The following is a 26,114-nucleotide window of genomic DNA, read 5'->3' on the forward strand; positions in this document are numbered from 1 at the left end:
GCTCAGGCATCAGTTGGTCGGGTGCAGGATCTCAGGACACGTTCAGGCGGCGGGAGGAGTGGCGGGAGCAGGAAGGCCTGTGGCCTGGGGTCCTGGCAGCACAGACCAGCGACTAAGTGCTGCTTCTTGAAGCCAGCGTCACCACCAACCCCATCCTCCTGTCCTCCCAGGACAGTGGGAGTGAGAAAGGGTGACGGTTGCCCACAAGGACCCCACACCAGCATGGGTGGGGAGGGAGGGAGGGAGGCTGGTCTGGGGAGGTGTGGCTTGAAGATGCACCCCCCTCCCAGCCCGGTGACCTCTGGCCTCACCAGTGGCCACACCTAGCAGGGCCCCAGCTGGACCACATACGCGTCAGCAGCGGGACTGGCCTCAGGCCTCTGGCTTCCAGCCTCTCTTGAGACCTAGCCTGGGGTCAGGCCCTCAGGGCAGGGACGGGCTTCCTCCCTCCCTGGGGCCTCAACAGATAGCCCCTCTTAGGTCTTCCTGCCTGGCTTCCGACCTCTGCGGAAAACAAGGGCTGCGGGAAGGTGGCCCAGGCTCCAGGCAGAGGGGGCTGGCGGCTGAGCTGTCCGGGCTTGGCTGAGCGGACGCCACAGTTCTCCCTCTCAGAGCCCGGGTGCAGGGTCAGGACCCCAGGCCCAAGCTGACCGTCAAGCACCGGTGCCAGCACTGATGGGTTTCTCTCTGAGCCGGTGCAGCCCCGAACATGGTCAGGGCCCGATAGATGCGAGTTCCAGACTCCTGCCGGCTTCCTGGGGACGGGGACCAAGGGACCCCACCGCACTCTCTTCCCCATCGCTCTAGCCCCGTCCAGCCCACTCCTCACTCTCCCCATCGCTCCAGCCCCGTCCAGGCTTCCTCCTCACTCTCCCCATCCTGGGCCGCCCTCTAGTGGCCTCCGCGCTTCCTGCTGGGGTCGGGCTGGGAAGGCCTCCAGTCCTTCGAGCCCCGGAGCAGTAAGCGCGGACGCCCCGCGGCCTCAGGCGACGCATCGGAGGTCTCCCCTGCCTTGCGGAGGACCCCAGGACGAAACCCCTCCCGCCGCCGCGCGCTCCGACGCCTCCGTGAACGCCCGCGCCCCCGCGCGCCCCGCATCCGCTCGGCCTGCGCCTGGACCCCGTGGGACCCGGCAGAGACCACACAAGTCGGGAGCCTTCGCGGTGGCGCAGAGGGACCGGGCGCCACCTCAGCGCCGCGCACCCGGCGTCCCCGGGGTCCCTCCGCCCCACCCGAGCGCCCCGGCGGCCACGGGCCCACAGCCAGGCCGCGTGGGAATGCACCGGCGCGTGTCGCGTGCCCCGGAACAGAAGGGAGCGCGGGGCCGCGCGCGGGGGCGGGGCCGGGGCGGGGCGAGCGAGGAGTGCCTGCGTCTGCGCAGCCGCGCCCCGCCCCCGCCGCGCGCTCCCGTGACGTCAACGCTGCGCGCTCGGGCGCCCCCCCGCGGCCACGCTCAGGGCCCCAGGCCGGGCGGTCCCTTTAACGGCGCGGCCCGAGGGGCGCAGGCGGGAGGGCGGCGGGGCTGAGCGCGCCCTCCGAGCTGCGTCCCTCGCGCCGCTCCCGGGCCGGGGGCGGATGGGCGGCCGCGGGCCGCGGGGCAGCAGTCGGGACGAGCGCGGGAGCCGGGGGCGGCGGCCGGGGCCTGGGCGGTCGGGCGGGGGCGCCCGGGGGCCTCGGAGCGTCGGGGCCGAGAGCGGCGCGGGCCGGGCGGGGCGCAGGCGGGCGGGGAGCGCCCCGCGTCCGAGCCCCGGGCCGGGCCCTGAGCGCGCGGGCTCCGCGCCGCCGCCGCGCCATGGCGGAGACCAAGATCATCTACCACATGGACGAGGAGGAGACGCCGTACCTGGTCAAGCTGCCCGTGGCCCCCGAGCGCGTCACGCTAGCCGACTTCAAGAACGTGCTCAGCAACCGGCCCGTGCACGCCTACAAATTCTTCTTTAAATCCATGGACCAGGACTTCGGGTCAGTCGGCCGCGAGGCCTGCGCGAGCTTGGCGCGGGCTCGGGGGTCGCACCTGCCCGCGCGGGGACGGGGCGAGGGTCCTGAGCCGTCCGCGCCCCCGGGGACCTGCGACCGCGACGCGCCTCCGCCAGATGCGGCGCGGGTGGCGGCCTCCGCCCGTGTGCGGCGCGCGCCCATCTGTCCGTGGAGCGGGGCGATGGCAGGCGGGGGTCCCGTCGTCCCTGGCCCCAGCTTCCCGGCCCCGAGTCCTGCCTTGGCCCGGGTCAGACTCGGTCGGCCGCATCCCTTCCACCGGGGCTGGCCGGGAGCGCCTGCCGTTGATGCGGGCTGGGGTCAGGGGCGTGTCAGTGGGAAGGAAGCAGGGTGGGGTTCCCTAGCTGGGATGGGGAGACGTGGGGGGACAGGTTCACCGACGTGGGGGGACAGGTTCACCGACCTGTCTGCTAGGGTTTGCAGAAGCTTCCTGAGGCTCAAGACAGGTCCTTCTGGTCCCCTTCTCCAGGGTCCGTGTGACACGGTGGAGGTCAAGGGCCACTGGTGACCGTGGAACTTTATTTGCCTACCCGTGTCCTGAGCTCCCTGTGGGCCCCGTCCCCACTGAGCCACAAAGCACTTGCTTTCCCGGAGCAGCCCAGACCATCTGCTGTTTCGGGGCAGCCTGGGTCAGCGTCTCCCTGCTGGGCCTCCGTGGTGGTGTCCCAGGCGAGGAGACCCGTGTTGTGCTGAGCTGGGCCCTCTGGGACAGGGAGCAGGAGCCTGGCCGTCTGCTTGAGGCCCGGCCTGGCCCGGTCCAGCAACCAGTAACCTGAGTCCCCAGTCCCAGCTCCACAGTGCCAGGGGCGGACTCAGGCCTCGTGGCCCCGAGAGGTGAGCCTCCGGCAAGCCGTGTTCTTGTGTGTGGCAGCCTCTTGGGATTGTGACATTAAGGCTGTTTCCTGGATTCTGTGGTTGCAGGGTCCTCAGGCAGCCCCAGGTCCAGTCAGGCTGGGTCTGCTCTGGGGCTCTCAGGGGGGCCCAAGGGACATCTGCACAGCTATACTTTCCTTCCCCACCCCCACCACCAGGCGAAGCAGAGGGGGCAGGGTGCGTCCTTGGCAGCCTCTGAAGGCTGGGCGCTCCCCACTCGGCTCAGCGGCCCTCCTGCCTGTTCCGGTCAGGTTGGGTAGGAGGGGGCGGTTTGTTTTCTGAATCTGGTCCGGGCTCCTCCCCTGCTGGGGCACCTTGCAGTCCCTGCTTCTCTGGGCTTGGGCTGCTTTGGCCTTGAGCATGGGGCATGTGTAAGGTATTTTTGTTTTTAACTTAGTTTACTATTCTAACAAAGTTACTAAAGTCACTAATGCTCTTTGTTGCAAACGTCTGCCACCAGGAAATGCGTAGTGAGGAGGTGCCCAGCTCCTAGGTTCTGCTCCTGGACCATGCTCTGGGATGAAGCCCTGGGGGAGTCCGCCTTCTGCTCCCGACACCCACTGGGGGCTGGCCAGGGCAGAGACAGCCTGGCTGTTGCCCTAGTGCACTTCCAGCAGTGGCTGCACCTGCTGGGCACATTTGGAGGACTCGTGGGTGCCCGGGCCTGGGAACAGGGTGGGCAGGTCTGGGTGTCGAGGCAGGCTTGGGGATGCGGCCAGGAAAGAGACAGGGGAGCTTCAGTGTACAGCTTTGGGGGCTGCAGGCTTACAGGGGGCTGGGAGTCAGTGGGGCTGCAGAGGTCAGGGCTGGGCTGGGCTGTGCGGGTTGGAAAGAATGGACTGGGGTGATGCTGGAGGCCCAAGATGGGGGCCTTGCTCTGTAGCTTCCCAGGTTCTCTGGCTGGGACGGGGGCCTTGCTCCATGTCCTCCCTGATCCTCTGGCTGGTGGCCTCAGGAGCCTACGGAGGACCCTCATCAATTACTTCTTTCATCCCTTCCCCTGAGTTTTACGCGCAGAGCTCTCAGCACTGTCTGTTCTGTGGAATAGAACCCCTGTGGGAGGGGCTGGTTGGTCAGTCATACTTTAGCTTAAGCGAGAGCTGAACTAGACACTGGCCTTGGATGCCAAGTGAATGTAGCTGAAGGTGGGGGGAAGAGAAGGCAGGTCCTCGCTGGTCTGGGGTGGCTTCCATAAGAGAGGGAGCCTCAGGCTGGGGACGCTGAGGAGTCCCTGGTGAGTCAGGGGTTCCTGTGCCAGCCCCCGCTGCATTCTCAGCCCAGCCCTGGTTCCCCAGCCTCCACTGCATTCTCAGCCCAGCCCTGGTTCCCCAGCCTCCGCTGCATTCTCAGCCCAGCCCTGGTTCCCCAGCCTCTGCTCCAGAGCATGACTGACCACCTTGCAGTGCAGGGAGCCTGTGTCGTGGCCACAGCCACGTGCCCTGGTCTGGACCCCACTCCCCACGCACGGCTTCGGCCCAGTGGGTGAAGGTCCCCCGCCTGTCCTCCACTTTTCATGCCCTGGTCACAGCTATTCTGACCCAAGGTCCCCAGGGCTGGCAGGAGGGAAGAATTGGGGAGGGTCTCTGCCTGGTGCTGGGTTTGGTGGTTGGCAGGGGGTCTCGCCCAGCCTTTGGCCAAGGCAGACGAGGGAGGGTGTTTGGCTCCGGGTCCCCACTGTTGGGTGCGTGGCGGATGCTGGGCCTGCTGGACTTGGCACCGAGCCCATCTGTTGGGCACAGCTCCCACAGTTCATCTCCGAAGTGGGGGTGACCCAGGCCTGGGACTGGGGGATGGGTGGAGGCAAGGCTGTGGGCCCAAAGCCCCGGTCCCCAGGGCCCCCTGCCATGGGCCTGGGTGTCGTGACAGCTCCTTGTGTCCTGGGTGGTGCTGTGGGGAGCTGTGGAGTTGGGGAGGCTCTGCCTGGCCTGGGCTGCGGGGGGAGTTCCCACTCCGCCCTCCCTGGCTGTGCCACTTGGGGTCTGTGACTCAGCCTCTCTGTGCCCTGAGTGCCTCCCTGGTGTTGGGAGGGTCCAGGCAGTTCACCTACTGCACTCATAGCCATGGCCCAGCAGGGACACTCAAGCCTGTGTGGCCTGAACCTGGGGAGGGAGCACAGAGAGATCCCAGGACTCGGCACCACCCGGGGGACAGGCTGGTGGAGAGCTGCTGGCTCTGGGGTCAGGGGTTGGGAGGCCACAGACCCCCAAGGCTGAGGGCCCTGACCTGGGGCGTGCACGGGGGGCTCTGAGGGCACGAGATGGCTCTGCGCCGCCTGCCCTGGGCCAGCTTCCTGCTCCACCTTGGGAGAATGGGGTGCGTTCGGGACCACGCCACGTCTAGGGCAGCTGGCTGTGGCCTCTGGGAGTCCAGAGGGTCCTCTGCATCTTGTGTGGTCATGCTGGCTCCCAGGGCGCTGCCTCTGAGTGGATTCCTCCCCGGGGCGGGTCTGTGGGGGCAGCACACAGAGGTTAGCCAGGCCTCACAGGGAATCCCAAGGTGGGGGCACAGTGCTGGCAGGGGTGCCCCTGGCAGCTTCCGTGAGTTTCAGCGGAGGCTGCTACAGAGGCGCGGGGACCCTGGGTGGTGGGTGCGCCCCCAACACCTGGCCGGCCTCTAGCACCCTCCCCCATCCGGCTGGGGTGGGGATGGCAGGGCTCTGCCTGGGACCTGGGTAGCTGACCCCTGGATCCCCAGGCAGACCCCCCCCTGCCCTCTGTGCTGTTTGGGTCCTGCTGCCTTTCTCCTGGCCCAGCCAGGCTTGGGTCTGTACCCTGCCACCGGGGGCAAGGGAGGACTTGTTACACCCTGTTGGGCTGAAGAGGGCAGAGTGAGTAGGGCCTCTGGGCCCTGGCTGGACATCTGTGAGGGGGCAAGGGGCAGGGACATCCCAGGCAGCCTGGGGTCTTCGTGAGGCCCTGGCTGGGGGGGCCGTGTGGGCTTGGGCCACTCTGGATGGTGGCAGGAGGCAGGGCCCTCTTCCGGTGGGGCCAGGTGGGCGCTGCCCTGGGGTGCTGGGTGGCCGAGTGTCTCCCTCCGGTGAGTCAGAGGGTGCTGGGTGACTGAGTGTCTCCCTCCGGTGAGTCAGAGGGTGCTGGGGTTGGGTGCGGCAGGGGAGAAGCTGCCGACCGGGCCACCTGGGGCTGTGTGTCAGGGGCTGAGGTGGGGACCCTGCCAGGGTCTCTGCCGTGGTCAGGTCCATTAGAGACAAGGGCTCACTGTGGGCCCTGGCCCCCTGGCGGCAGCTGGTGGTGGCCCTGGTGTCCGTGGGGCCCACCTCACCCTGGGTTGCTCCAGCCTTTCAGGTGTGACAGCCTCTCACTGTGGTGGCCATGGGGGTCATGGTCTTACCTGGGAAGGCTCCTGTGTGGGGGCAGCAGACGTGGAGGGGTCTGAGAAGTGACCTTCTCTGCTCTTTGGGGGCGTCCACCTCATGGCCATGGCCCTGCCCTGGGAGGCCTGGGGAGGCAGCTGCAGGACCCCAGAGGGCTAGGGAGGGGTCCCTGCTCCCACCTGGGCTGGCCCTGCCTGCCGTCCACTCTGCCTTGAGGCTTGGGGCCTCTTCCCAGCAAGTGGGTGGGCCAGGGCTTGGGTGGGAGTGTGGGTTTGCCACTTCGCCGGGGGCCTCCTGCTACCCGCTGCTTCGGAGCCTGGCTGAGTCAAGGTGCCCCGGAGTCAGGGGACCTGGAGCGGCCAGTCGGGGTGGCTCTGTAGCTGGCAGTGGGACTAGCAGCCACAAGGCCGCTTCCTGCCAGGTGTGCGGCCAGGCCCAGCCCCGTCTCCGGGCTCACGTTTCTCCACTGGGCCCAAGTCCCGGGTGTGGAAAATGCTGCTGGGCAGGGCAGGGTGCCATGAGGCGGCGTCTGGATCCTACCCAGCCTGCCCTCAGAGCCTGGGCCCTCAGAGGTTACAGTGTGAGTGTCGACCACAGCCATGCCTGTCTTGCTCCTTGGCCCGGGGACCTGCCCCTGCCCAGCCATCCCCTCTGTGCCATGTGGGTTGCCACCCTGCCCTCTGAACTCTGAGCTCGGGTCACCTGGCCTCCTCCTGGTTCGTGTCCCCTGACTTTCTGCGGCCTGCCTGGGTGCCCTCTGCCCCGTTCCCAAGCCCATGTGACCTGGGGGTGGACTGGCGAGGCAGCTGGCCAGCTTGCTCTCCTGGGGGCCCTGCCGGCTCCATGTCCCCTGCTGCCCCTCTAGGTCCTGAGGTGCAGGGAGGTTTGGTGAGTGGAGGTCTTTGTCTCCCTGGCTAGATGGACAGGACAGCAGGGTGGTGGGCTGCCTCTGGGGACCTGTGTGCCCTCCCAGCCCACCTACGTCCGTCCGTCGGGTCCGAGAGTCCTTGTGCGTGGACTGTGAGCCTGGCTAGGGGTGCAGGGCAGGGGTCAGGCAAAGCCCCGCCCTCACAGAGCCTGAACCTGGGCAGGCAGGCACATGGCCTGGGACCTGAGGGTGCTCCTGAGACGCCAGGAGGGCGGAGTGGGGCCAGACGGCATGGCCGGCCTGATGGAGAGGAGGCTGCTGGAGGATTTGGGCTCCTGGTTGGGAATGACAGGTCTGAGTGCAGGGGTGGGTGCAGGTGGCCTGATGCCCTGGCTGTTGAGGAGTGGGCGGCTGGTCTGGAGCTGGCTGGGAGGTGGAGCGGTGGACCTGAGGTCTGGGGCAAGGGACAGGGAATAGCCTGGGGAGCCTTGGAGCCCGGTAGGTGCAGCTGCTGCTGCTGAGGAGGCTGGGTCCTGGCCCTGAGGAGTCCCAGTGTCGGGGAAGCCCTGGGGGGGCTCCAAGCCCCAGGACAAGATGAGGTGGGGGTGGTTGGAGACAGCATCTGGGGCCACCACATACATGAACCGAGGGCAGCTCGGCACAGGGGCTTTCCCAAGGAGGCCTCACCCTAGCTGTCCCCCCACCTGGGGGCTGGGGACCGACGCTGCAGGGGACTGGAAGCCTTTGGCTGAGCCACCCCTGTGAGGATGTCCACAGCCACTGTCCCCATGCTGGGGGGGTGGGGGCCCAGGATGTGATGGAGAGGAAGGACGGTTCCCAAGAGGAGAATGTGCTAGCAGGGGTGTCCACAGAGTGACGTTGTGCGGGCAGGAGGAGCGCCTGCTCTCCAGGCCTCACCTCTAGAGCCGCAGGGTTAGGCCCCCCAGGTGGGGCCTCATGGCGGCATATGCCCACAGGGTGGTGAAGGAGGAGATCTTTGATGACAACGCCAAGCTTCCCTGCTTCAACGGCCGCGTGGTCTCCTGGGTGAGCCCCTGCGTCTTGGCCCCGAAGGCTAGCCTGGGGAGCATTCCAGGGTGGGGCTCTTCCTGCGGGGAGGCGGTGGGTGTGGGGAGGCCCTGGCAGGCTGGGTGCGGATAGGGCAGCTTGCTGGCCCCCTGTTCCCTGGGTGCCCTGAGGAGGCGTCCTGAAGGAGGATGGGCCCCCTTGAGCATGCCTGCTCCCTCCACAGCTGGTCCTGGCTGAGGGTGCTCACTCAGATGCAGGGTCCCAGGGCACGGACAGCCACACAGACCTGCCCCCGCCCCTCGAGCGGACAGGCGGCATCGGGGACTCTCGGCCCCCTTCCTTCCAGTAAGGACACCGTGGGCACTGGGCCCTGCTACCCCAAGCCTGTCATGGGGGTTGCTGACCAACAGGGGAGGGAGACCTGCCTGGGCCAGTAGGCAGGTGTGGCACCTGCTGGGGCTGGGGTCCCACAGGCGAGGGGAGGCTGGGCAGGGAGGCATCTGAGGGGCTGGGGCCATGGCCTCCCCACCCATCCTGCTCTTGTTGCACAGCCCAAATGTGGCCAGCAGCCGTGACGGGATGGACAACGAGACAGGCACGGAGTCCATGGTCAGCCACCGGCGGGAGCGTGCCCGACGCCGGAACCGCGAGGAGGGTACAGTGGTCATGTCTGCCCAGCTGTGGACCCCCAGCCTCCCTGGGACCCCCATGAGCCATGTTCCTACTACAGCAGTTCCTGTCCCCCAGCCAGTAGCGGTGCTGGGGTGGAGGCACACGCCCAGTGAGCCTACAGTCGAGCCGCCAGCTCCCAGACCCACAGGCATGCAGCACTGCCCAGGCGGCCCCAAACCCATGACCTCTGGGAGACCCCGCAGTCAGCTCCCAACTTGCTGCCCCCACAGCCGCCCGGACCAATGGGCACCCAAGGGGAGACCGACGGCGGGATGTGGGGCTGCCCCCAGACAGCGCGTCCACCGCCCTAAGCAGTGAGCTTGAGTCCAGCAGCTTTGTGGACTCGGAGGAGGATGGCAGCACGAGCAGGTGTGTGGGTGTGTCTGCGGGCGTGTGTGCCTGTGTGCCCACGTGCAAATGTCTGTACATGGTGTGCATGTGTGGGTCTGCATGAGGTGTTTTCACATTGCACGTGTCTGTGTGTGCATGTGTGTGCGTGCAAATGTCTGTGTACATGATGCACGTGTGCTTGTGCACGTGTTCCACTGGTGTGTTTTCACTGTGCACGTGTTTGTGCGCCTGTGTGTGCCCGCGTGCAAATGTGTACATGATGCACGTGTCTGCTTGTGCATGTGTCTGTGTGAGGTGTTTTCACATTGCGCATGTGTGTCTGTGCAAGTACCTGTGTGCAAATGTTTATGTAAATGATGCGCATGTCTGTGTGTGCACGTGTGTGTGCGTGAGGTGCGTTTTCACAGTGTGCATGTGAGGAGCGTTTTCATAATGCACGTGTGTGCATGTGCACGTGTGCGTGTGTGCAGGTGTGTGTGCACAGGCGTGTGTGTGCATGTATGCCTGTGTGCAGGCGTATGTGTGCATGCGTGCGTGTGTGCAGGTGTGCAGTGTGCAGGTGTGCATGCATGTGTGCAGGTGTGTGTGCAGGTGTGCCTGTGTGTAGGTGTATGTGTGCCTGTGTGCGTGTGTGCAGGTGTGTGTGCATGTGTGCCTGTGCACAGGTGTGCATGTGTGTGCAGGGGTGCATGTGTGCAGGGGTGCGTGTGTGCCAGTAGTGGATCTGGCTACATGTGTTTGTGCCCAGTTTGCCTGTTTCTGGGATTTTCGTGTGTGCTCGTGCACATCACGTGTGTAGGTCCTGGGGCGTGGACGTCAGGCACTGAGCCTGCTTTGGAACAAGCCTGGCCTGAACCCCCCGATTCCCAGGTTCAGCCCACCCAGCATTGGGGGAGCGGGGTCCCAGCCCCCCACCCATGTCTCTAGCTCCTCTGAGCTCTGACGGTCTGTCCCCAGGCTGAGCAGCTCCACGGAGCAGAGCACCTCATCCAGGCTCATCCGGAAGCACAAACGCCGGCGGAGGAAGCAGCGCCTTCGGCAGGCGGACCGGGTAGGCAGCAGGGTGGAGCAGGGCGGGGCTGGGGAGGCGAAGTCAGTGTCGGGCAGCCCCGTGCCCTTCACACACGCCCCCCTCCCCTCCGCAGGCCTCCTCCTTCAGCAGCATAACCGACTCCACCATGTCCCTCAACATCGTTACTGTCACGCTCAACATGGGTGAGGCCTCGGGGCGAGGGTTGGGGGCAGGGGCAGAGGCTTGGCCGCGGCTCATGGCTCTTCCTGCAGAGAGACATCACTTTCTGGGCATCAGCATCGTGGGGCAGAGCAACGACCGTGGAGACGGCGGCATCTACATCGGCTCCATCATGAAGGGCGGGGCTGTGGCCGCTGACGGCCGCATCGAGCCAGGCGACATGTTGCTGCAGGTGTGTCTGTGGGGACTTCGAGGTGACGTGCGGCTGCGGGTGGGTCCGTGGGGACTTCGGGGTGACGTGCGGCTGCGGGTGGGTCCGTGGGGACTTCGGGGTGACGTGCGGCTGCGGGTGGGTCCGTGGGGGCTGCAGGGTGACGTGCGGCTGCGGGTGGGTCCGTGGGGACTTTGGGGTGACATGCGGCTACGGGTGGGTCCGTGGGGGCTGCAGGGTGACGTGTGGCTGCGGGTGGGTCTGTGGGGGCTGCTGGGGGACCTGCAGCTGCGGGTGGATCTGCGGGGGCGGTGGACTGAGCTGCACACCCTGCCTGCACCACCCTAATCCCCACCCCTGCAGGTGAATGACGTGAACTTTGAGAACATGAGCAATGATGATGCCGTGCGGGTGCTGCGGGAGATCGTATCCCAGACGGGGTGAGGGCTGGGGGCGCTGGAGCGGGAGGGGCCAGGCAGGGAGGTGGGGCCATGGGGGCCTTGCTGTGTGAACACCGTTCCTGCAGGCCCATCAGCCTCACTGTGGCCAAGTGCTGGGACCCAACGCCCCGAAGCTACTTCACTGTCCCACGGGGTGAGTGGCCCTCGGGGCACACGGGGCGGGATGGGGAGGGGGCGCCTACCCAGCCTGAAAGTCTCTCTCCTCTGTGCCCTGCACCCTGCCCTCCCACCCTGTCCATCTGTCCGCCTGTCATCGCCACGTGGCGGCCACCCAGCTGACCCGGTGCGGCCCATCGACCCCGCCGCCTGGCTGTCCCACACGGCGGCACTGACAGGAGCCCTGCCCCGCTACGGTACGAGCCCCTGCTCCAGCGCCGTCACGCGCACCAGCTCCTCCTCACTAACCAGCTCCGTGCCTGGTGCTCCACGTAAGTGGCAGCTCCCGAGGGCCCCAGCAGAAACCGAGGCTTGGAGGGGGCGTCTCTGCCAGCCTCCAGCATGGCCGCCTGTGGCCATCATGGGGCTGTGACACGTGTGTGTTGCCTGTCCCCAACTTCTTGCACAGACATGTGCGCACAGGCACCCGTGCCCACCTTGCGCAGCCCATCCTGCTCATGGTCTGTGTGTTGGGAGCAGGGGATGTATGTAGGGCCCCTATGCGGGGTGCACCCAGGGGGCCAGAGGCAGGGGCCGGGTCTCCATTCTGCTTCCTGCCGCTAACACGACTAACAGCCTGCGCTCTCGGGCGGGGCATGCGGGGAGGGGAAGGGGCCTGCCCCGTTCTCATTACGCCCTGGTCTGCAGGGTGGGGTGTCCTCAGCCCAGTTTGCGTCTAGGATCCTGATGAAAAGTGTCTGCGGGAGTGGGAGACTAAATGTCCAATCCTCCTGCTCACGCCCCAGCCTCACGGGGTTGCATCCTGCAGTGAGCCGGGGCCCTGCTGTCACGCACCCTCCAGCTTGCGCCCTGGCGCAGGCTCTGCCCAGAGGCTCCCCTGGGGGTGCAGGGCCCTGAGTCCCCCGCCTTCAGCTGCTGGGGCTGAGGCGGGGCTGTGCCTTGCAGAGCTGGAAGAGGCGCCGCTGACGGTGAAGAGTGACATGAGCGCCGTCGTCCGGGTCATGCAGCTTCCAGACTCGGGACTGGAGATCCGCGACCGCATGTGGCTCAAGATCACCATCGCCAATGCCGTCATCGGTGAGTGGCAGTCCCCGCGGGCGGACAGTGCCAGGGGCGGGGCTGCGTGCCTCGGGGCTGCGGGCTGACCGCTGGTGCCGGCCAGGGGCGGACGTGGTGGACTGGCTGTACGCACACGTGGAGGGCTTCAAGGAGCGACGGGAGGCCCGGAAGTACGCCAGCAGCTTGCTGAAGCACGGCTTCCTGCGGCACACGGTCAACAAGATCACCTTCTCCGAGCAGTGCTACTATGTCTTCGGGGACCTCTGCAGCAGTGAGTGGGGGCTTCGGGCTTCCGGGCGGGGGGGAGGGGAACGCCGGAGGCCCCTCTGCGGCCCTCACCTACCCTCCCCCACCAGATCTCGCCACCCTGAACCTCAACAGTGGCTCCAGTGGGGCTTCGGATCAGGACACGCTGGCCCCGCTGCCCCACCCGGCTGCCCCCTGGCCCCTGGGTCAGGGCTATCCCTACCAGTACCCGGGGCCCCCACCCTGCTTCCCGCCTGCCTACCAGGACCCGGGCTTTAGCTATGGCAGCGGCAGCACCGGGAGTCAGCAGAGTGAAGGTGAGAACGCCGCCCCCACCTGCCCTTCCCCGGCTCCGCCCCCAGCTCTGCCCCACCCGCTGCTGCCGCGCACCCGGCTCCGCCCCACTCCACTGCTGCTCTGCCCCCAGCCCCACCCCACCCGCTGCTGCTCCGCCCCCAGCTCCACCCCACCCCGCTGCTGCTCCACCCCACCCCCGGCTCCGCCCCACTTCTCTACTGACCCCAACCCCATGCTCCTGCTGTGTAATTGGGCCCTGGGTGGGCTCCTTCTGGAAAGGGCAAGTGCCAGGGGGATCCAAGAGCCAGTGTGAATGGGGAGGACAGGGAAGCGTCTCACACAGGGGCAGCCTGGACCCCACCTCATCTGGGTGGGGTTGGGATGAGGGGCCTCCAGGAGCCTGGCGGCCTGGGCGGCTGTGCCTGGTAGGGGTGGCAGCTGGTGGTTCTCCTATGGTAGAGGCAGGAGGCCAGGAGACCATGTGGCCAAGGGCCGTGTGACAAGGATAGGGCAGGGGTGGCCAAGGAGTCTGACAGTCACTTTCTAGGCCCCAGGACACAGGAGGGTGGCAGCTGCAGCCCGGGCAGGGAGCCTAATGTGGATGGTGGCGTGCATCACAGCCTTGTGCCCATGGCTGGGATGTGTTTAGAGGCCGGGAGATCCAGGGCGTCCCTGAGGTGTTGCCTGGTGGAGCAGAGGCCCCAGTGGGTGGGGTTGGTGAGGCCAGCGGGGGTGTCTGCAGGCCAGGGAGGGGTGCAGGTGGCGGCCTGGAGGGCCCAGGAAGGAGAGTGAGAGAGGAGAGGTGGCCGGAGGGTGTGGGGCCGCAGAGAAGCCATGCTTGGTGTCTACTGACCCTCGACCAGCGCTTGCGCCCACTTCAGCCCCACCCAGCCCGCGGTCAGGCCCCACTGGTGGCGGGTGGGTGCCGGGCAGGTGCCGGGCAGCCGGGCGTGTAACTCGTGCTATCCCTTGTCTTGTGCTGAACAAGCCTTAGACTGAAGGACTAGCGGAGTGGACCTTGGGCCGGTAAGCCAGGGTCCCACCCGGCGTCCCTCAGCATGTCCCCAGCCGGCCATGCCCTCCAGCTCCCACTGCGTCTTGGGAGCCCAGGACAGGGCTGAGCTGAGTCATCCGTCGGCCAGGGTCCTGGGTCGGGGGGACAGTGGGGCCTCGGGTGGGGAATCCAGGATGGCCATGGGGGCACCGGGCATGAGGGGCCCTCGCTGGCGCCTCAGTCTTTCAGCCACGAGACCAGGCCCTCAGCTCAAGCATCGGGGTGAGGCGTGGGGGCGCCCAGCTCGCCCCAGGACCCTGCCTGCCTCCCACTGCCTCCACCAGCCCACGCCTGCTGCAGCTGCCCCTGTGACCCTGGGGGTGCCGGCCCTGTCCTCGCGCCTGCATGGCTGCCCCACCCACCCATCCTGCACGGGCCACCGTTCCTGCCTGGTCACCTGGCGCCTGGCGGGGGCGGTTGTTCTGGACGTGGCCGGGCCTGGTGCTGACGGCCTCCTTCCCCATCCTGTTCTCACTCCCAGGGAGCAAGAGCAGCGGGTCCACCCGGAGCAGCCGCCGGGCCCCGGGCCGTGAGAAGGAGCGTCGGGCGGCGGGAGCCGGGGGCAGCGGCAGTGAATCGGATCACACGGCACCGAGTGGGGTGGGGAGCAGCTGGCGAGAGCGTCCGGCCGGCCAGCTCAGCCGCGGCAGCAGCCCGCGCAGTCAGGCCTCGGCCACCGCCCCGGGGCTCCCCCCGCCCCACCCCATGACCAAGGCCTATACAGTGGTGGGGGGGCCGCCTGGGGGACCCCCTGTCCGGGAGCTGGCTGCCGTCCCCCCGGAATTGACAGGCAGCCGCCAGTCCTTCCAGAAGGCCATGGGGAACCCCTGCGAGTTCTTCGTGGACATCATGTGACTCGTGGCGCGTGCCCCAGCCCTGCCCGAGGCGGGGAGCTGGCGGTCCTGCTGCACGCAGAGCTCACGTGGGCTTGCCTTCGTGGGGGCCGGGATGGGAGGCAGGGTGGGGGGCAGGCTGGACCACCACCATCTGCCCTGGCAGCCTGGCTGCTCCGGCTCCTGACAGCACCTGTGTCTGAGCAGCCATGTTGGGGGCGCTCCCTCTCTGCTCCTCAGCGAGAGCCTCAGGGACCTCCCAACCCCTTGTGTCTGGTGGCGACCCCTCCTGGGATGAGGAAGACCCCCTTGGGCTCTTGGCTGACCCCCACCTCCTGCACAGCTGTGCCCAGGCCCCCAGGGTGGTCCACGCGGGGCAACCCCCTGCGGTGCACTGGCCCAAGCCGTCTGACCCAGGACAGGGCCTCCCGGGGGTGGAGCCGGAGCCCCCAGGTCCCTCTGGCTGTCTGGAGTAGGGATCTAATTTATTTATTTATTGCCTGGCCGGTGACTTGGGGAGGAGGTGACCCTGTCAGCTGTCCCACCTGCCGCTGCCCCTTGGAGCAGCCTGCACCTTCTCCCCTCCCATCCGGCAACGCAGTCTGAAAGTATGTGGAGGACGGGACGGGAAGACGAGAGAGGGCTGGACATCCTGCCCACTGTGTCCCCGCCAGGGCGGGGAGGGACCGTGGCCCGCAGGGTCAAGGGGCCCCGATGTGCACAGCTACCACAGGGAGGGAGGTCTTGGGGAGATGGGCAGTCAGGTGGCCCATCCTTGGTGAGTGCACACACTGCGCGCACACATCGCGGCCTGCACACACCGCGGCCTTCTTGGCTTCTCTGGCCCCCACGTGTCTGTGCTGTAGATATTGTATCAAAGTCCCAGCGCCTAGATGGTTCACATAGAGCTGCTTCTGTGTAAATGCTGCTTATTTTAAACACTAAAAAGCGTTTAATTTTATGGGACGGATGTGTGGCCTGTGCCGCTTCTCTCCGGCTGGGCTGCCTTGGAATGAGGCATAGGGAGCTGGTCCAGCCTCCCCTAGGCCCTGCTGGGAGCTGACCCTCGGACTCTGACCCAAGACCCTGTGTGGGCCTGGCGGGGTGCTGGCATCGGACCCTGATGGGCAGTTTTCTGTCCATGGTGCTGGCTCCAGGGTCCTGGTGGTCGGTGCTGGCCGTGGTGCTGGACCCCGCCCCCACCCCACCTGGGCTCTGTCCCTGGGACTGGTGACAGTCATGATGGTGTGTACCCACTGGGCCAGGGCAGAGAAGGAAGCTGGGTGCCACCCCCACCTGGGCGGGCTCTGCCCTGGGCATATGCCTGTGTGCCCCCACCTGGCCTCCCACTGCTGTGGTGCCTGGCAAGGGTGCTGGGTGGGGGCCCTGGCGGGACATGGTCAGGTCGGCAGGGCCTGGTTTGGGCTTCCAGCCATCTGGCCGGGGCCTCCCTGCGTCCTTTTCCTGAGCTCACGGTGTGGGTTGCGGGGACCCTGGGAGCCCTCCGGGCCTCTTTCCAGAACGGTGGGTCTGAGTTACCTGGGCAGGCCTGGTCTGGGCACAGAGGGACAGGGACACAGCTTGGCTCTGGGGCCCAGATGGTCACAGGGGTGTCCACCTGCTGCAGGCCTAGGGGTCACTGTGGGGTCAGGGTCAGGAGACAACTTGGGGTCAGAATCTAGAGCGGGAGGGTCTCTGTAGGAGGACATGGGTCATTGTTGGCTTAGGGGGGGGATCTCAGCTAGGTCTGGGTTCCCCGGGGCTGAGATCACAGGGTCGGGTCACTCATGTTTCCTCTGATTTCCTGTGTCCCCGTCGTTCCGGCCTTGGGCATCCCCAGGGCCCCCTCCCAGGAAGAACTCAGGGGTGTTGAGCCCTGGCTGCCGCATGAGCAGGTAACACCTGGGCAGGTGGAAGGCAGCCAGGATGCCCAGAACGCAGAGCAGGAGGGCGCCCATCTGCACGGCGGGCCTGAGGACCACCTGCACGTTGGCCAGGAGGGGCACAAAGGAGACCCAAGTGATGAAGTAGGCCAGCATGGCAAAGGTGAGGCCACGGGCACGGTTGTAGCGGCCCGGCCGGCTCTGCACCAGGAAGGTGCCCAGGAAGCAGAGGAAGGCCAGCGTGGCGTTGGTGGCGTGTGCTAGGCCGAAGCTGACCCAGGAGCGTGTGCGGCAGTGCACCAGTGCCTCTGTGGGCAGTATGTGCCAGTCCGTCACCACCTCCGGCGGGAAGGCCACCAGGTACCAGGTGCACAGTGCGACCTCCACCAGCATGGCCAGCAGCACCACCAGCCAGGCCCAGGGCCCCCGCAGGCAGCCACTCAGCCGGTCTGCCCAGCTCAGAGGCAGTTCTGACTCCACGAAGATCTCGGCCGCCTGCAGGAAGAGCGTGCTCAGGCAGCCCGTGAGCGGGAGGTGGGACAAAGGCTGCTGGGCCAGGCAGCGGGCGGTACCGGGCCGGCCAGGGAACAGGAGGACGCTGAGGCACACCAGGCCCAGGCACACCAGGCCAAAGCAGGCCAGGGGCCCGCCCGAGGCCCGAACCAGTGGGCTGTCCCGATGGCGAATGAACAGCCCCAAAGCAGCCAGCACGAGGCCCAGCGCCAGGCTCAGCAGCAGGAGCAGCAGCAGCACAGCTGGCTCTCCCCATGCCAGGAACCGAGACCTGCGGCGGAAGCAGCGTGTGCTCCGCTCCGGAGACCACTCATCCTGGCGGCAAAAGGTGCAGGCGAGGTCGTCTGTGAGGAGGAGAAGGGCGCTGGGTGCTCGTCTCGTCCCCCATGGGCTCCGGTCTCAGAGCCAGGACTCTGCAGGACCCTCCCCTGCTGCGTTCCCACCCCCGCCTGCTGGGAAGGCGGCTCACCTGGGCTGTGCCGGTAGCTGCCCGCCTTGCAGTCCACACAGTCGTAGCAGCAGGAGTGGAACCCCTTGACCCGGCGCACCTGGCCCTCCTGGCACTGCCGCGAGCACTGGGACACGGGCTTCTGCGCACAGGCCTGGGGTCTGGCTCTGCTCGGCTGGGCACGCCCACGGGAGACCGGGACAGCCCCCACCCCCAGGCTGTGCCCTGCCGTGGGGGCTGCCACGGGGCACGCCTGGTACACCCACCCTCACCTCACCTGGTTGTCAGGCGTGTGCCAGCGGATCTTCAGGCGCTCTGTCCAGAGGCTGCCATTGAACCCGCCCACATTGTGGAGCTTGGGCACTGAGCCCTGCCACACCCACAGCTTCAGATCGTACTCCATGTCCACGTTTCCGCTGCTGTTGAACCGCAGCGTCAGCCCGCCCACGTGGAAGGTCAGGTTGTACATGTTCTCCAGAAGCTGCGGGTGGGGGACGGGGCTGAGCTGCCAGCCACCTCCAGCTTAGGCGTGGTGGCCGTGCCTGGTGGCCTGGGCACGTGCAGAGGTCAGCACACCCCCATCTCCCGGGCTCACCTGCCAGGGCTTCACGGGGTCCTGCGAAGGGCAGCCTGAGGCGTTGCACTGAAGAGTATTGTGCAGGGCCTGGGCCACGCTATACACAGCCGCGTAGACAGAGAACATCTGGTGGTGATTTAGCCCTGCGCTCACGTTCTGCAGCGTGATGCAGTCACACTGCGGGCAGCGCTGGCCCACCACGTCTTCCTCCAGACCCTGCTCCCTCTCGCCCAGGGCGGCGCAGAAAGCGGGGTCGGCGGCCAGGGCCAGGTGTGTCTTCACGTACTGGGAGAACTCGTGCAGCTGGGCACCCTTCTGGAGGAAGCCAAGCACCGTGCCTACCTGGGCCATGCCGGGCAGCCCCATAATCAGGTCAGAGGTCAGCCAGGCCTCACTGGCCACCCACACCTTGGGCGAGAGCCTGCTGCTGATGCTGTAGTTGAAGAGGGCGTAGGCAGCGTGCACAGAGGCGAACAGCAGCACCACCTGCACGCTGCTCTGGTTGACCTGGTGCAGCACGTCCTGCACCTTCCCCAGCCGCAAATCATCGGCACGGGGCAGCGGCACCAGGCCCTCGTGTGCAATGCAGATGCCACGTGCCGCGGCCAGGGCCGAGAAGATGCTGAGGCCCTGCCGGCCATACTCATCGTCGCTGCCCAGGGCGGCCACCCAGTTCCAGCCGAACTGCTGCAGCAGCTCCGCAGCGGCCGTCAGCTGCACACGGTCGCTGGGCACAGTGCGGAAGAAGGAGGGGAAGGTCTCCCGGGCGCTCAGCAGCTCCATGCTAGCGCCGTAGCTGACCTGCAAGGGCCAAGAGGCATCTCCTGACACAGGGGCTCCCACGGGCAGGGCTGGGTGGGGGTGGGTGATGGTGGGGGGTGCCCACCTGGGGCATGAGGAAGAAGCTGAAGAACTTGCCGGTGACTAGGGCGAGCTCTGATGAGTGGGGCCCGATGACAGCCAGCACACGGGGCTGGTACTGCGTGTAGTTGCAGTAGGCGGCGATGTCGCGGCTGTCTGCCTTGGCAAGGAACATGAGGCTGGGCTTCATGGCCACCACAGGCTCTGAGCACGTATCGAAGAGATCGTAGCCCAGGCGCAGCCCAGGCAGCAGATCCGACTTGTTGTTGATCTCCTCCACGGCCATTTTCATGGCCAGTGCCCAGAGCAGGCCGTTCGAGGAGAACCTGGGGCCACACGGAACCACAGGTGGCCACCTCGGCCCCGGCTCAGGAGCACCCCAGACCTGGTCACCCTGACCCCGACCCAGGCCATCCCACCTCTGTACCTGGTGCACACAGGGCTGCTGGGCCGTGTCCGGCTGCGGAGGCCAGCCTCCTCGGCCTCGCCCAGGGGGAACAGCCCCCCCAGCACATAGTCCCCTTTCATCCTAAGTTGCTGTGACAGGCACAATGGGGCCCCCGTCCCAGAGTGCAGGAGAGCCCAGAGGCTGAGGCCCAGGACAGCAGGGCCCAGCATAGCAGAGGCAACTTCCAACAGGCACGGCAGGTGGCTGCCCTGACTGGGGCCTCACATGGAGTGAGCCCGGGGCGGGGAGCAGGCAGGGGATTTGTTTAGCAAAACCCTTGCTATCCTCACTTGCCACACCCTGGGGCCCCAGTGGTGTCCTCGCTTCCTGGGCCTGAAAGTTTGTGTGCGTCAGACTCTGCCTGAGGCCACTGCCAGGCTCTATGGCCAGCATTGACTGGCAGGCAGGCTCTGCTCAGTCGCTGGCCATGGCCATGTTCCCTGCCTGTGGCTGAGCCCCTCGCCACCCCCCCATTCCTGGAGTTGCCTGGCAGGCTGTGGAGAGGAGAGGGGGCAACGGGGCCTCCAGGGCTCTGAGGGCTCAGCTGCGTGGGAGGGATGCAGAGACACCCAGCTCTGGGGCTTTTCACAAGCACAGAAACGCCTCCTACCCAGCCCTGGGAGCTTCTGGCTCCAACTCAAGGCTGTGCTGGCCGGAGCCAGGGGCGGCAGGGCTGGGTCCCCTAGGCCTGCAGACCAGTCAAGCCAGTGGGCAGCCGGCCAGCCAGGCCTCCACCCTGCAGCTGGGGAGGGCCCTGGGGTGGTGGCGGTGCCCTCCCAGCCTGCTTGGGAGCAGAGTTCCTTGAGGGTCTCAGCCCTTCTTCTGCCGGGGTCTGATGCCTGGAAGCTGCAGGAACCGCATGGCCAGCTGTACTCACACTGCTGACCCCCGTCTGGGCCACTTCTGCGTGGCAGGCACACAGGTGGCTCCTGCTGGGGGTGGAGTTTGTTTGCCGGGGGGGCACGCAAACAAGGGAGGAAGGGCCACAGGCAAATGAGTGGTGGCCGGAACAGCACCAGGTGTGCGGGGCCCAGACTCCTCCTCTGCCTCTGCGTTGCTTTGGGGGTGCCCTTGGGGACACACCAGGCTCCAGGTGCAGGCCCTCCCAGGGGAACTCGGGGGTACTCAGCTTCAGCTAGGGCCCAGCAGACCTAGCAGATACCAGAAGGTGTGCCCTGGCTGGTGCCTCTTCCCCATGGTGCTGTGAGGACCACCGCACATGCATATGGCACACACTGAGCACACATGCACGCAGGAACATGGCGCACATGCGAACCTGGCACACGAGCACAGGAATGTGGCACACACAAATGGCACATGCACATGGTACATGCAAACAACACACGCAAATGGCACACGCACATGGCACATGCGCACGGCACACATGCAAACAGCACACGCACGGCACGCAAACGGCGCACATGCACAGCACACGTGCACGGCATACACGCAAATGGCACACGTGTATGGCACACAAACGGCACATGCACATGGTACACGCAAATGGCACGCGCACGGCACACACAAAACGGCACAAACAGCACACATGCAAATGGCACATAGGCAAATGGCACACGCACATGCAAACGGCACACGTGCAAACGGCACACATGCACGGCACACACACAAAGTGCATGGCACACGCACACATGCACAGCATACACGCTCACAGCACACACGCGGCATACACAAACGGCACATGCATGGCACACACACAAACGGCAAATATGCGCACAGCACGTGCACGGCACACGCAGCACATACGCGCATGGCACATACATGCAAACAGCACACGCACATGGCAAACGCGCACAGCACATGCAAATGGCACGCACATGGCACAAACGGCACACATGCATGGCACATGCAAACGGCACACACACGGCACGTGTGCACAGCACACAAATGGCACACATGCACAGCACGTGCAAATGGCACACATGCACACAGCACGTGAAAACGGCACACATGCACACAGCACGTGCAAACAGCACACGCATGCATGGCACATGGACGGCACACATGCACTTGGGACACGCAAACAGCACAAGCATGGCACTTGCACATAAGGACACACCCGGAGGGAGCCGTGCCCTGGGGCCCATGCAGACCCAGGCAGTTCTCCCGGTCCATACTGCAGTCGGCAGCCTTTGCCAGCACCATATGCAGCTCCCACAGACCCTGAGGTTGGGGTGGCATCCAGGAAGACTCCGGTGAGTTGCATCCCCTTTCTGTCCAGGCCACTGTTGTGGCTGGGAGTGGCCCCCACCACCACGCACACATCCCACACAGGCCTCTCCTCTTTTGCGCGGAGAGGCTGATGTCCGCCCTCCCAACCCTGTCCTCCTGACCCAGCCTCTTGGTTCTGGGTGACTCTGTGTCTCTGAGGCTGATGTCCGCCCTCCCAACCCTGTCCTCCTGACCCAGCCTCTTGGTTCTGGGTGACTCTGTGTCTCTGTTGTCTCACCTGTACAATGGGTGTAGTGATGGGACCTCTCTGGGGGGACGGGCACACAGCAGCCCTGCCCCCAAGGCTGGCCTTTTCTCAGGGCGTTTGTTGAGCCCTGGGGCTGACACAGCCCCCTGAGCCTGACAGCAGGGCCTCAGCTCCCTTGGAGTTAGGTGCACCCACCTCAGCTGTGTCCCTGGGGTGAGGGCCCTCCCTGCCCTCGCTGGGTGCCCCTGTGTCCCCCTGTGGGAATCAGGCACCCAGTGCACCTCAGCGTCTCCCTCCTGGGAGGCTGTGTGATTTATTAACGTTGGAAGACATCACATGGATTGCACTCCGGAAGCTCGCGCGTCTGCCGGGCCATAGGGGCCATCCCTCTGCCACCCTGAGGTGCTGGGGTCCACTGTGAAGAGCCAGTGGTCAGGCCCCAGGCACTGGATGGTGGCCGGGCCACAGGGTCCAGACCCTCCTGTTCCATGCCCCGCGGGTCTCCTGGGCACTGTGGGGAGGGGGCAGCAAGGGGCAGGGGGAGAAGGGACACAGCATTTCACTGGGTGTAGCAGAGTCCCGGCTCCTGGGGGCCTTGGGCCGTGCTGTGCAGACCCACAGCCGCTGCGGGAGGCGGTCTGCTGCGTCCATTGGGGAACTGGTGCCGTGCAGGGGCTACGGAGGAGGCTGTCCCAAGGGCGGGGACTTCCGGGGCCCTTCTGTGAGAAGCCTTGGCCTCAGCTTCCGGCTGTCCTGCCCCCAGTCTGCCTGGCACGCTGAGGGGCAAACAAGGCGGGAGAGGCGGGCAGAGCCCCACAGTGCCCAGACTGCTGTTGGGGGTTTCTGCCAGCCAGGGCATGGAGGGAACTGAGTCCCCTGGGCTCAAGGCTGCCCACCTGGGCAGACACGGGGTCCCAGGCACGGGCCTGAGATGAGGGCACGTCGGCTGGCAGAAAGGAGAAAGGATGGAGCCTCCACACCCTGGGACCTGTGACTTCACCCTGGTTCGCAGATCTGCCCCACAGGCTAGGGGGTGGCGACCTTTTGGGCTCTTGCAGGCCTGGGCCCCACCCCTACCTGCTCTGCTCTGCAACGCACCCTGGTGAGGCCTGGCTGGGCACGTGTTTAACAGGCTGAGGGGGAGCCACGGCTGAGTCGTCTCGTTCCAGACCGAGAGGGTGGGCCTCTTCTGGGCTGGTCGTCACCTTCTCTGTCACAGTCTGTGGTTCCTAACAAGCTCAGCTCATAGGGGCAACAGTGGATCTCCTGTTCCTGCGGCGCGCAGAAAGCTCTGCTATGGGACTCACAGCCGTGGCCACCGCAGCCCAGATCTGCAGCAGGAAAGCCGGTGTGGCCCTGGCTTCCCACCCCTAGGGCAGGTCCAGCAGGGAGTGCTCGGAGTAGAGCTTCTGGGAGACGTTGTAGACGCGCTCGATGAAGGGGAGGGCCTCGCCTAGCATCTGCACGGCCTGCTCCGGGGGCCCCACGTTCATGGCCTCCAGGAAGACCTTGCGTGTGGGCAGCGTGTAGAAGGCCACGGTGACGGTACGGCGCACGATCCAGGGGTGGTAGGCGGCCAGCGAGGCGTTGTAGGAGTCGGCGCAGAGCACGGAGGTGCGTGCATCTTCAGGGCTTGTGCGCAGGCCCTCCAGAAACAGCTGCAGCCAGTGCAGGGCACGGTGCAGGCGCAGCACGGTCCGGCAGCCAGACTCGGGGTGGTGGGAGCGGCACTCCAGGTCCACCAGCCGGTTGCTCAGCTCGTGGGCCACCATGGCCTGCAGGCTGCGGTAGTGCTCGCTCTGCGGGCCGCCCCTGAGGCGCTCCATGATCTGCAGCTTGGAGACCACATCCTTGGAGATGAATGAGAAGATGGTACCCAGGCTGTTCAGAAACCTGTGGAAGGAAGCGGGGCTCGAGTCCTCGCCCAGGCCTGGGGCAGCCCACCTGGGGTGCAGGGGACACTGAGCCCCTGGGGGCTCACACCCATCGGGAAATGGGCAGCAAAGCTGGTGGGGACAGGTAGTTGGGAGGCAGATGCCACACAGGGGACTCGGGCCAGGTCAGCGCCCACCTCAGGAGGCAGCCCCGGCGCACGCACCTGACCAGGCCCTTCCAGCTGGCAATGTAGGGGTCCAGCAATACCTCTTCCTTCTCATCGAGACACTGCTTGAAACTGACCAGGACGACTTTCAGATTGAAACCTGTCTCCGAATCATCCATTTGTTGATAGGAACGGAAATACAGTAGGGCTGGGGGGCTGTGTCGCTCGGGTCAGCTTGCTCTGTGGCTCATTTTCTGTGTGTGGAGGGGAACAAAATAGCTGCGATCCCATTGCTGCTCACTGAACACTCATGCCCCTCATGGAGCTTCCTCCCAGGAGCCGCCTGGCTCTGCTCCCAGCCAAGCCACAGGGTCTGAGGCACACCACCCTGACTCGCCCTTCATCAGGATTGCGCATTCACGGACCTTGGCACAGCCCCTCCTGTGGATCAGGCCACTGACTCCGAGTCAGTCCCTGACCCCAAGAGTGGCCCCTTCTGGCTTTATCAGACCACTAGGCCCCGCTGTCTGCAGCAGGTGTCTCTGCTGGTGCTTTCTTGTTTGTTTTTGTTTTTCTCTCTAGATGCTGCATCTGTTTTTACCAGCTGGAGAAATACTAAGCCCCTGCCAAGAGCCAAGCACCGTTCTAGGCATCTGGGTGCATGGGGAGTGCGAGCAGCCATCTGGGGTGGGGTCAGATGACAACAAAGACAGGAAGTTCTGAAGTCGTAGACAAGAAAACAGACACAGCAGAGAGCAGAGACGGGTGGGGCCAGGGGTGGGGGGATGCTGCCAGGCAGGCTGCCCCATCTTCCTCACTGCTACATCCCCAAAAGCAGAAGAGAGGCTGTAGGGCTGGCACTTGCTGGATGGATGGACACGTGTTTTCACTCCTGTTGCTGAAACTACACGTCCCACACGGATGGGTTTTACCACTCAGAAGATTGCCACGAGACCCTTGTACTAGCCCTAGGGAGCCTTCCACGAGTGGCCCAGGCCCTGCCCTGGATTCTGCTGGCATTCACAGTCACTCCACAGACATCCAGGCACCCATGCTTTGTGTGAGTGTCGCCAAGCACCCTCGCCCTGTCTCCCCGGGTGCCCCACAGGCCCGCACCTGCTCTGGGGAACCTGAGACTCAGCTGCATTCCACCTCGACCAGGAAGAACCCTTACTGTATTGGGCCTGGGGGTTCCTAGGCCGGTTGGTGCTGGGAGCCCTGTCCTGGCCTCCCTGGCTGCAGGGACTCCAGCGGTGGGGGAGGGGGAAGGGCACCCAGCTGTGCTGAGAGCTCCTGGCCAGGAGCAGGTGGGCAGGTTGCTCAGTGCCCTAGGATCCCATCACTAGGGATCATGGGCTGCAAGCCCTGCCCAGCCCATGGCCCAGGCTGCTGGAGCACTGGTGCCCGGAGGGTGCTGAAGCCTTGCCTTGCAGGCCCCACAGGTTGGGTTGCATGCTTGGCACCAGGCGGAGGCCCCAGATGTGAGCTCACCAGGCTTCAGGTGTGGGGGATGGCTGCTCCTGGGCCTCAGAAAGATGGAGTCCCACAGACGTCCAGCACGCCCCTCCCCTCCTCGGGCCTTAATTTTGTCCACTGAGAAGATGGTCTCTGAGGCTCTGGGGTTTCCTTCTTGGTCACCAGATATTCTGCAGGCCTTGCCTTCCTGCCTAGATTCGAGCCAGTGGCAAACAGAAGCTGCCAGGAGCCTCTCAGAGCTGTGGCTGGTGGCTCGGGAACAACAGGAAGGGCAGTGGCTGTGCAGGAGGCGGGCAGCTTGCCAGCCCAGGAAGGTGACCCAGGACACCTCCAGGCCTTTCCCACGGCAGCCCACCGGCCCAAGGTCAGGGCTGGGCGCGAGGGCGGCCTGAGCACACAGCCCGGTTGCTGACAGCAGGCTGGGGGGCCAGCAGGAGACGGGGCCCCACGGTGCCCCAGGCCTTCTGGGTGGGACCAGACCCTGTCGAGCGAGCGCTACGAGTCTCACCTGGGAAGGGGGCTTCAGATGGCACCGGACCGGATGGGCACCGGTTCGGGTCCCTGCTCCACCGAGAGGCCCAGGAAGGGGCGGAGGCCCGGGGTGGTGCTGGGGAGGGGCCGACCTGAGCCACGGCTCCGTCCTGCGCGGGAGCCGGGTCCTCGGCCGCCCGCCCGCTCCGGCCCTCTAGGACGACGTCCCCTCCCGCTCCCGGCCCCTCGGCGACTTCCGGACCCTGCCGGTTGGGTTGGGCAGGTGCGGCCGCCGAGCCCGAGCCGCTCACCTGGGCCGTAGCCGCCGTTCGGGCCCCGCCCTCGCCCACCGCCCCGCCCCGCCCTCGCC

At 66.0% G+C, this 26,114-nt stretch overlaps 3 protein-coding genes across 6 annotated transcripts; 1 reads left to right on the forward strand and 2 right to left on the reverse strand.

Annotated features, from left to right (window-relative positions):
- The first annotated feature begins 1,500 nt into the window (after positions 1-1,500).
- On the forward strand, positions 1,501-15,555 carry DVL1 (dishevelled segment polarity protein 1). 3 transcript variants are annotated; one of them, XM_024255551.3, is made up of 16 exons: positions 1,697-1,962; positions 8,045-8,114; positions 8,320-8,441; positions 8,648-8,751; positions 8,999-9,137; positions 10,077-10,170; positions 10,265-10,334; positions 10,404-10,543; positions 10,886-10,962; positions 11,049-11,116; positions 11,259-11,411; positions 12,046-12,177; positions 12,263-12,430; positions 12,516-12,722; positions 13,691-13,728; positions 14,238-14,367. In XM_024255551.3, the coding sequence occupies exons 1-15, from the start codon at positions 1,793-1,795 to the stop codon at positions 13,699-13,701; spliced, it is 1,725 nt and encodes a 574-aa protein (XP_024111319.1). In that variant the 5' UTR covers positions 1,697-1,792; the 3' UTR covers positions 13,702-13,728; positions 14,238-14,367. The 3 variants fall into 3 exon arrangements, with proteins under 3 accessions (XP_024111313.2, XP_024111317.2, XP_024111319.1); XM_024255545.3 differs by lacking the exon at positions 13,691-13,728 and having other exon boundaries at positions 1,501-1,962; positions 14,238-15,555; XM_024255549.3 differs by lacking the exon at positions 13,691-13,728 and having other exon boundaries at positions 1,696-1,962; positions 11,259-11,336; positions 14,238-15,555.
- On the reverse strand, positions 15,526-19,489 carry TAS1R3 (taste 1 receptor member 3). The gene is made up of 6 exons (XM_024255539.2): positions 19,299-19,489; positions 18,897-19,197; positions 18,029-18,811; positions 17,711-17,914; positions 17,455-17,575; positions 15,526-17,329 (listed from the first exon to the last, which is right to left on the reverse strand). The coding sequence occupies exons 1-6, from the start codon at positions 19,487-19,489 to the stop codon at positions 16,371-16,373; spliced, it is 2,559 nt and encodes an 852-aa protein (XP_024111307.2). The 3' UTR covers positions 15,526-16,370.
- Positions 19,490-22,032: 2,543 nt separating this feature from the next.
- CPTP (ceramide-1-phosphate transfer protein) lies at positions 22,033-26,093 on the reverse strand. Of its 2 annotated transcripts, none has more exons than XM_009235958.4 (3): positions 25,782-26,093; positions 23,855-24,051; positions 22,033-23,649 (listed from the first exon to the last, which is right to left on the reverse strand). In XM_009235958.4, the coding sequence occupies exons 2-3, from the start codon at positions 23,974-23,976 to the stop codon at positions 23,127-23,129; spliced, it is 645 nt and encodes a 214-aa protein (XP_009234233.2). In that variant the 5' UTR covers positions 23,977-24,051; positions 25,782-26,093; the 3' UTR covers positions 22,033-23,126. The 2 variants fall into 2 exon arrangements, with proteins under 2 accessions (XP_009234233.2, XP_002811663.2); XM_002811617.6 differs by having other exon boundaries at positions 25,289-26,083.
- Between the last annotated feature and the right edge of the window lie 21 nt (positions 26,094-26,114).

The sequence above is a fragment of the Pongo abelii genome, chromosome 1 (assembly GCF_028885655.2).
Source record: "Pongo abelii isolate AG06213 chromosome 1, NHGRI_mPonAbe1-v2.0_pri, whole genome shotgun sequence".
Taxonomy (NCBI): Eukaryota; Metazoa; Chordata; class Mammalia; order Primates; family Hominidae; genus Pongo; species Pongo abelii.

Excerpts from the sequence above, each read along its gene's own strand:
- CPTP (XM_009235958.4), bottom strand. The coding sequence starts at position 23,976 with ATGGATGATTCGGAGACAGGTTTCAATCTGAAAGTCGTCCTGGTCAGT. Across the intron at positions 23,650-23,854 it reads AGCTGGAAGGGCCTGGTCAG|GTTTCTGAACAGCCTGGGTA; the intron begins GTGCGTGCGCCG and ends TTCCTTCCACAG.
- DVL1 (XM_024255545.3), top strand. The coding sequence starts at position 1,793 with ATGGCGGAGACCAAGATCATCTACCACATGGACGAGGAGGAGACGCCG. Across the intron at positions 9,138-10,076 it reads GAGGATGGCAGCACGAGCAG|GCTGAGCAGCTCCACGGAGC; the intron begins GTGTGTGGGTGT and ends GTCTGTCCCCAG. Across the intron at positions 10,171-10,264 it reads GCCTTCGGCAGGCGGACCGG|GCCTCCTCCTTCAGCAGCAT; the intron begins GTAGGCAGCAGG and ends TCCCCTCCGCAG.
- TAS1R3 (XM_024255539.2), bottom strand. The coding sequence starts at position 19,489 with ATGCTGGGCCCTGCTGTCCTGGGCCTCAGCCTCTGGGCTCTCCTGCAC. Across the intron at positions 19,198-19,298 it reads AGCAGCCCTGTGTGCACCAG|GTTCTCCTCGAACGGCCTGC; the intron begins GTACAGAGGTGG and ends GTGTGGCCCCAG. Across the intron at positions 17,330-17,454 it reads CAGCTACCGGCACAGCCCAG|ACGACCTCGCCTGCACCTTT; the intron begins GTGAGCCGCCTT and ends TCCTCCTCACAG.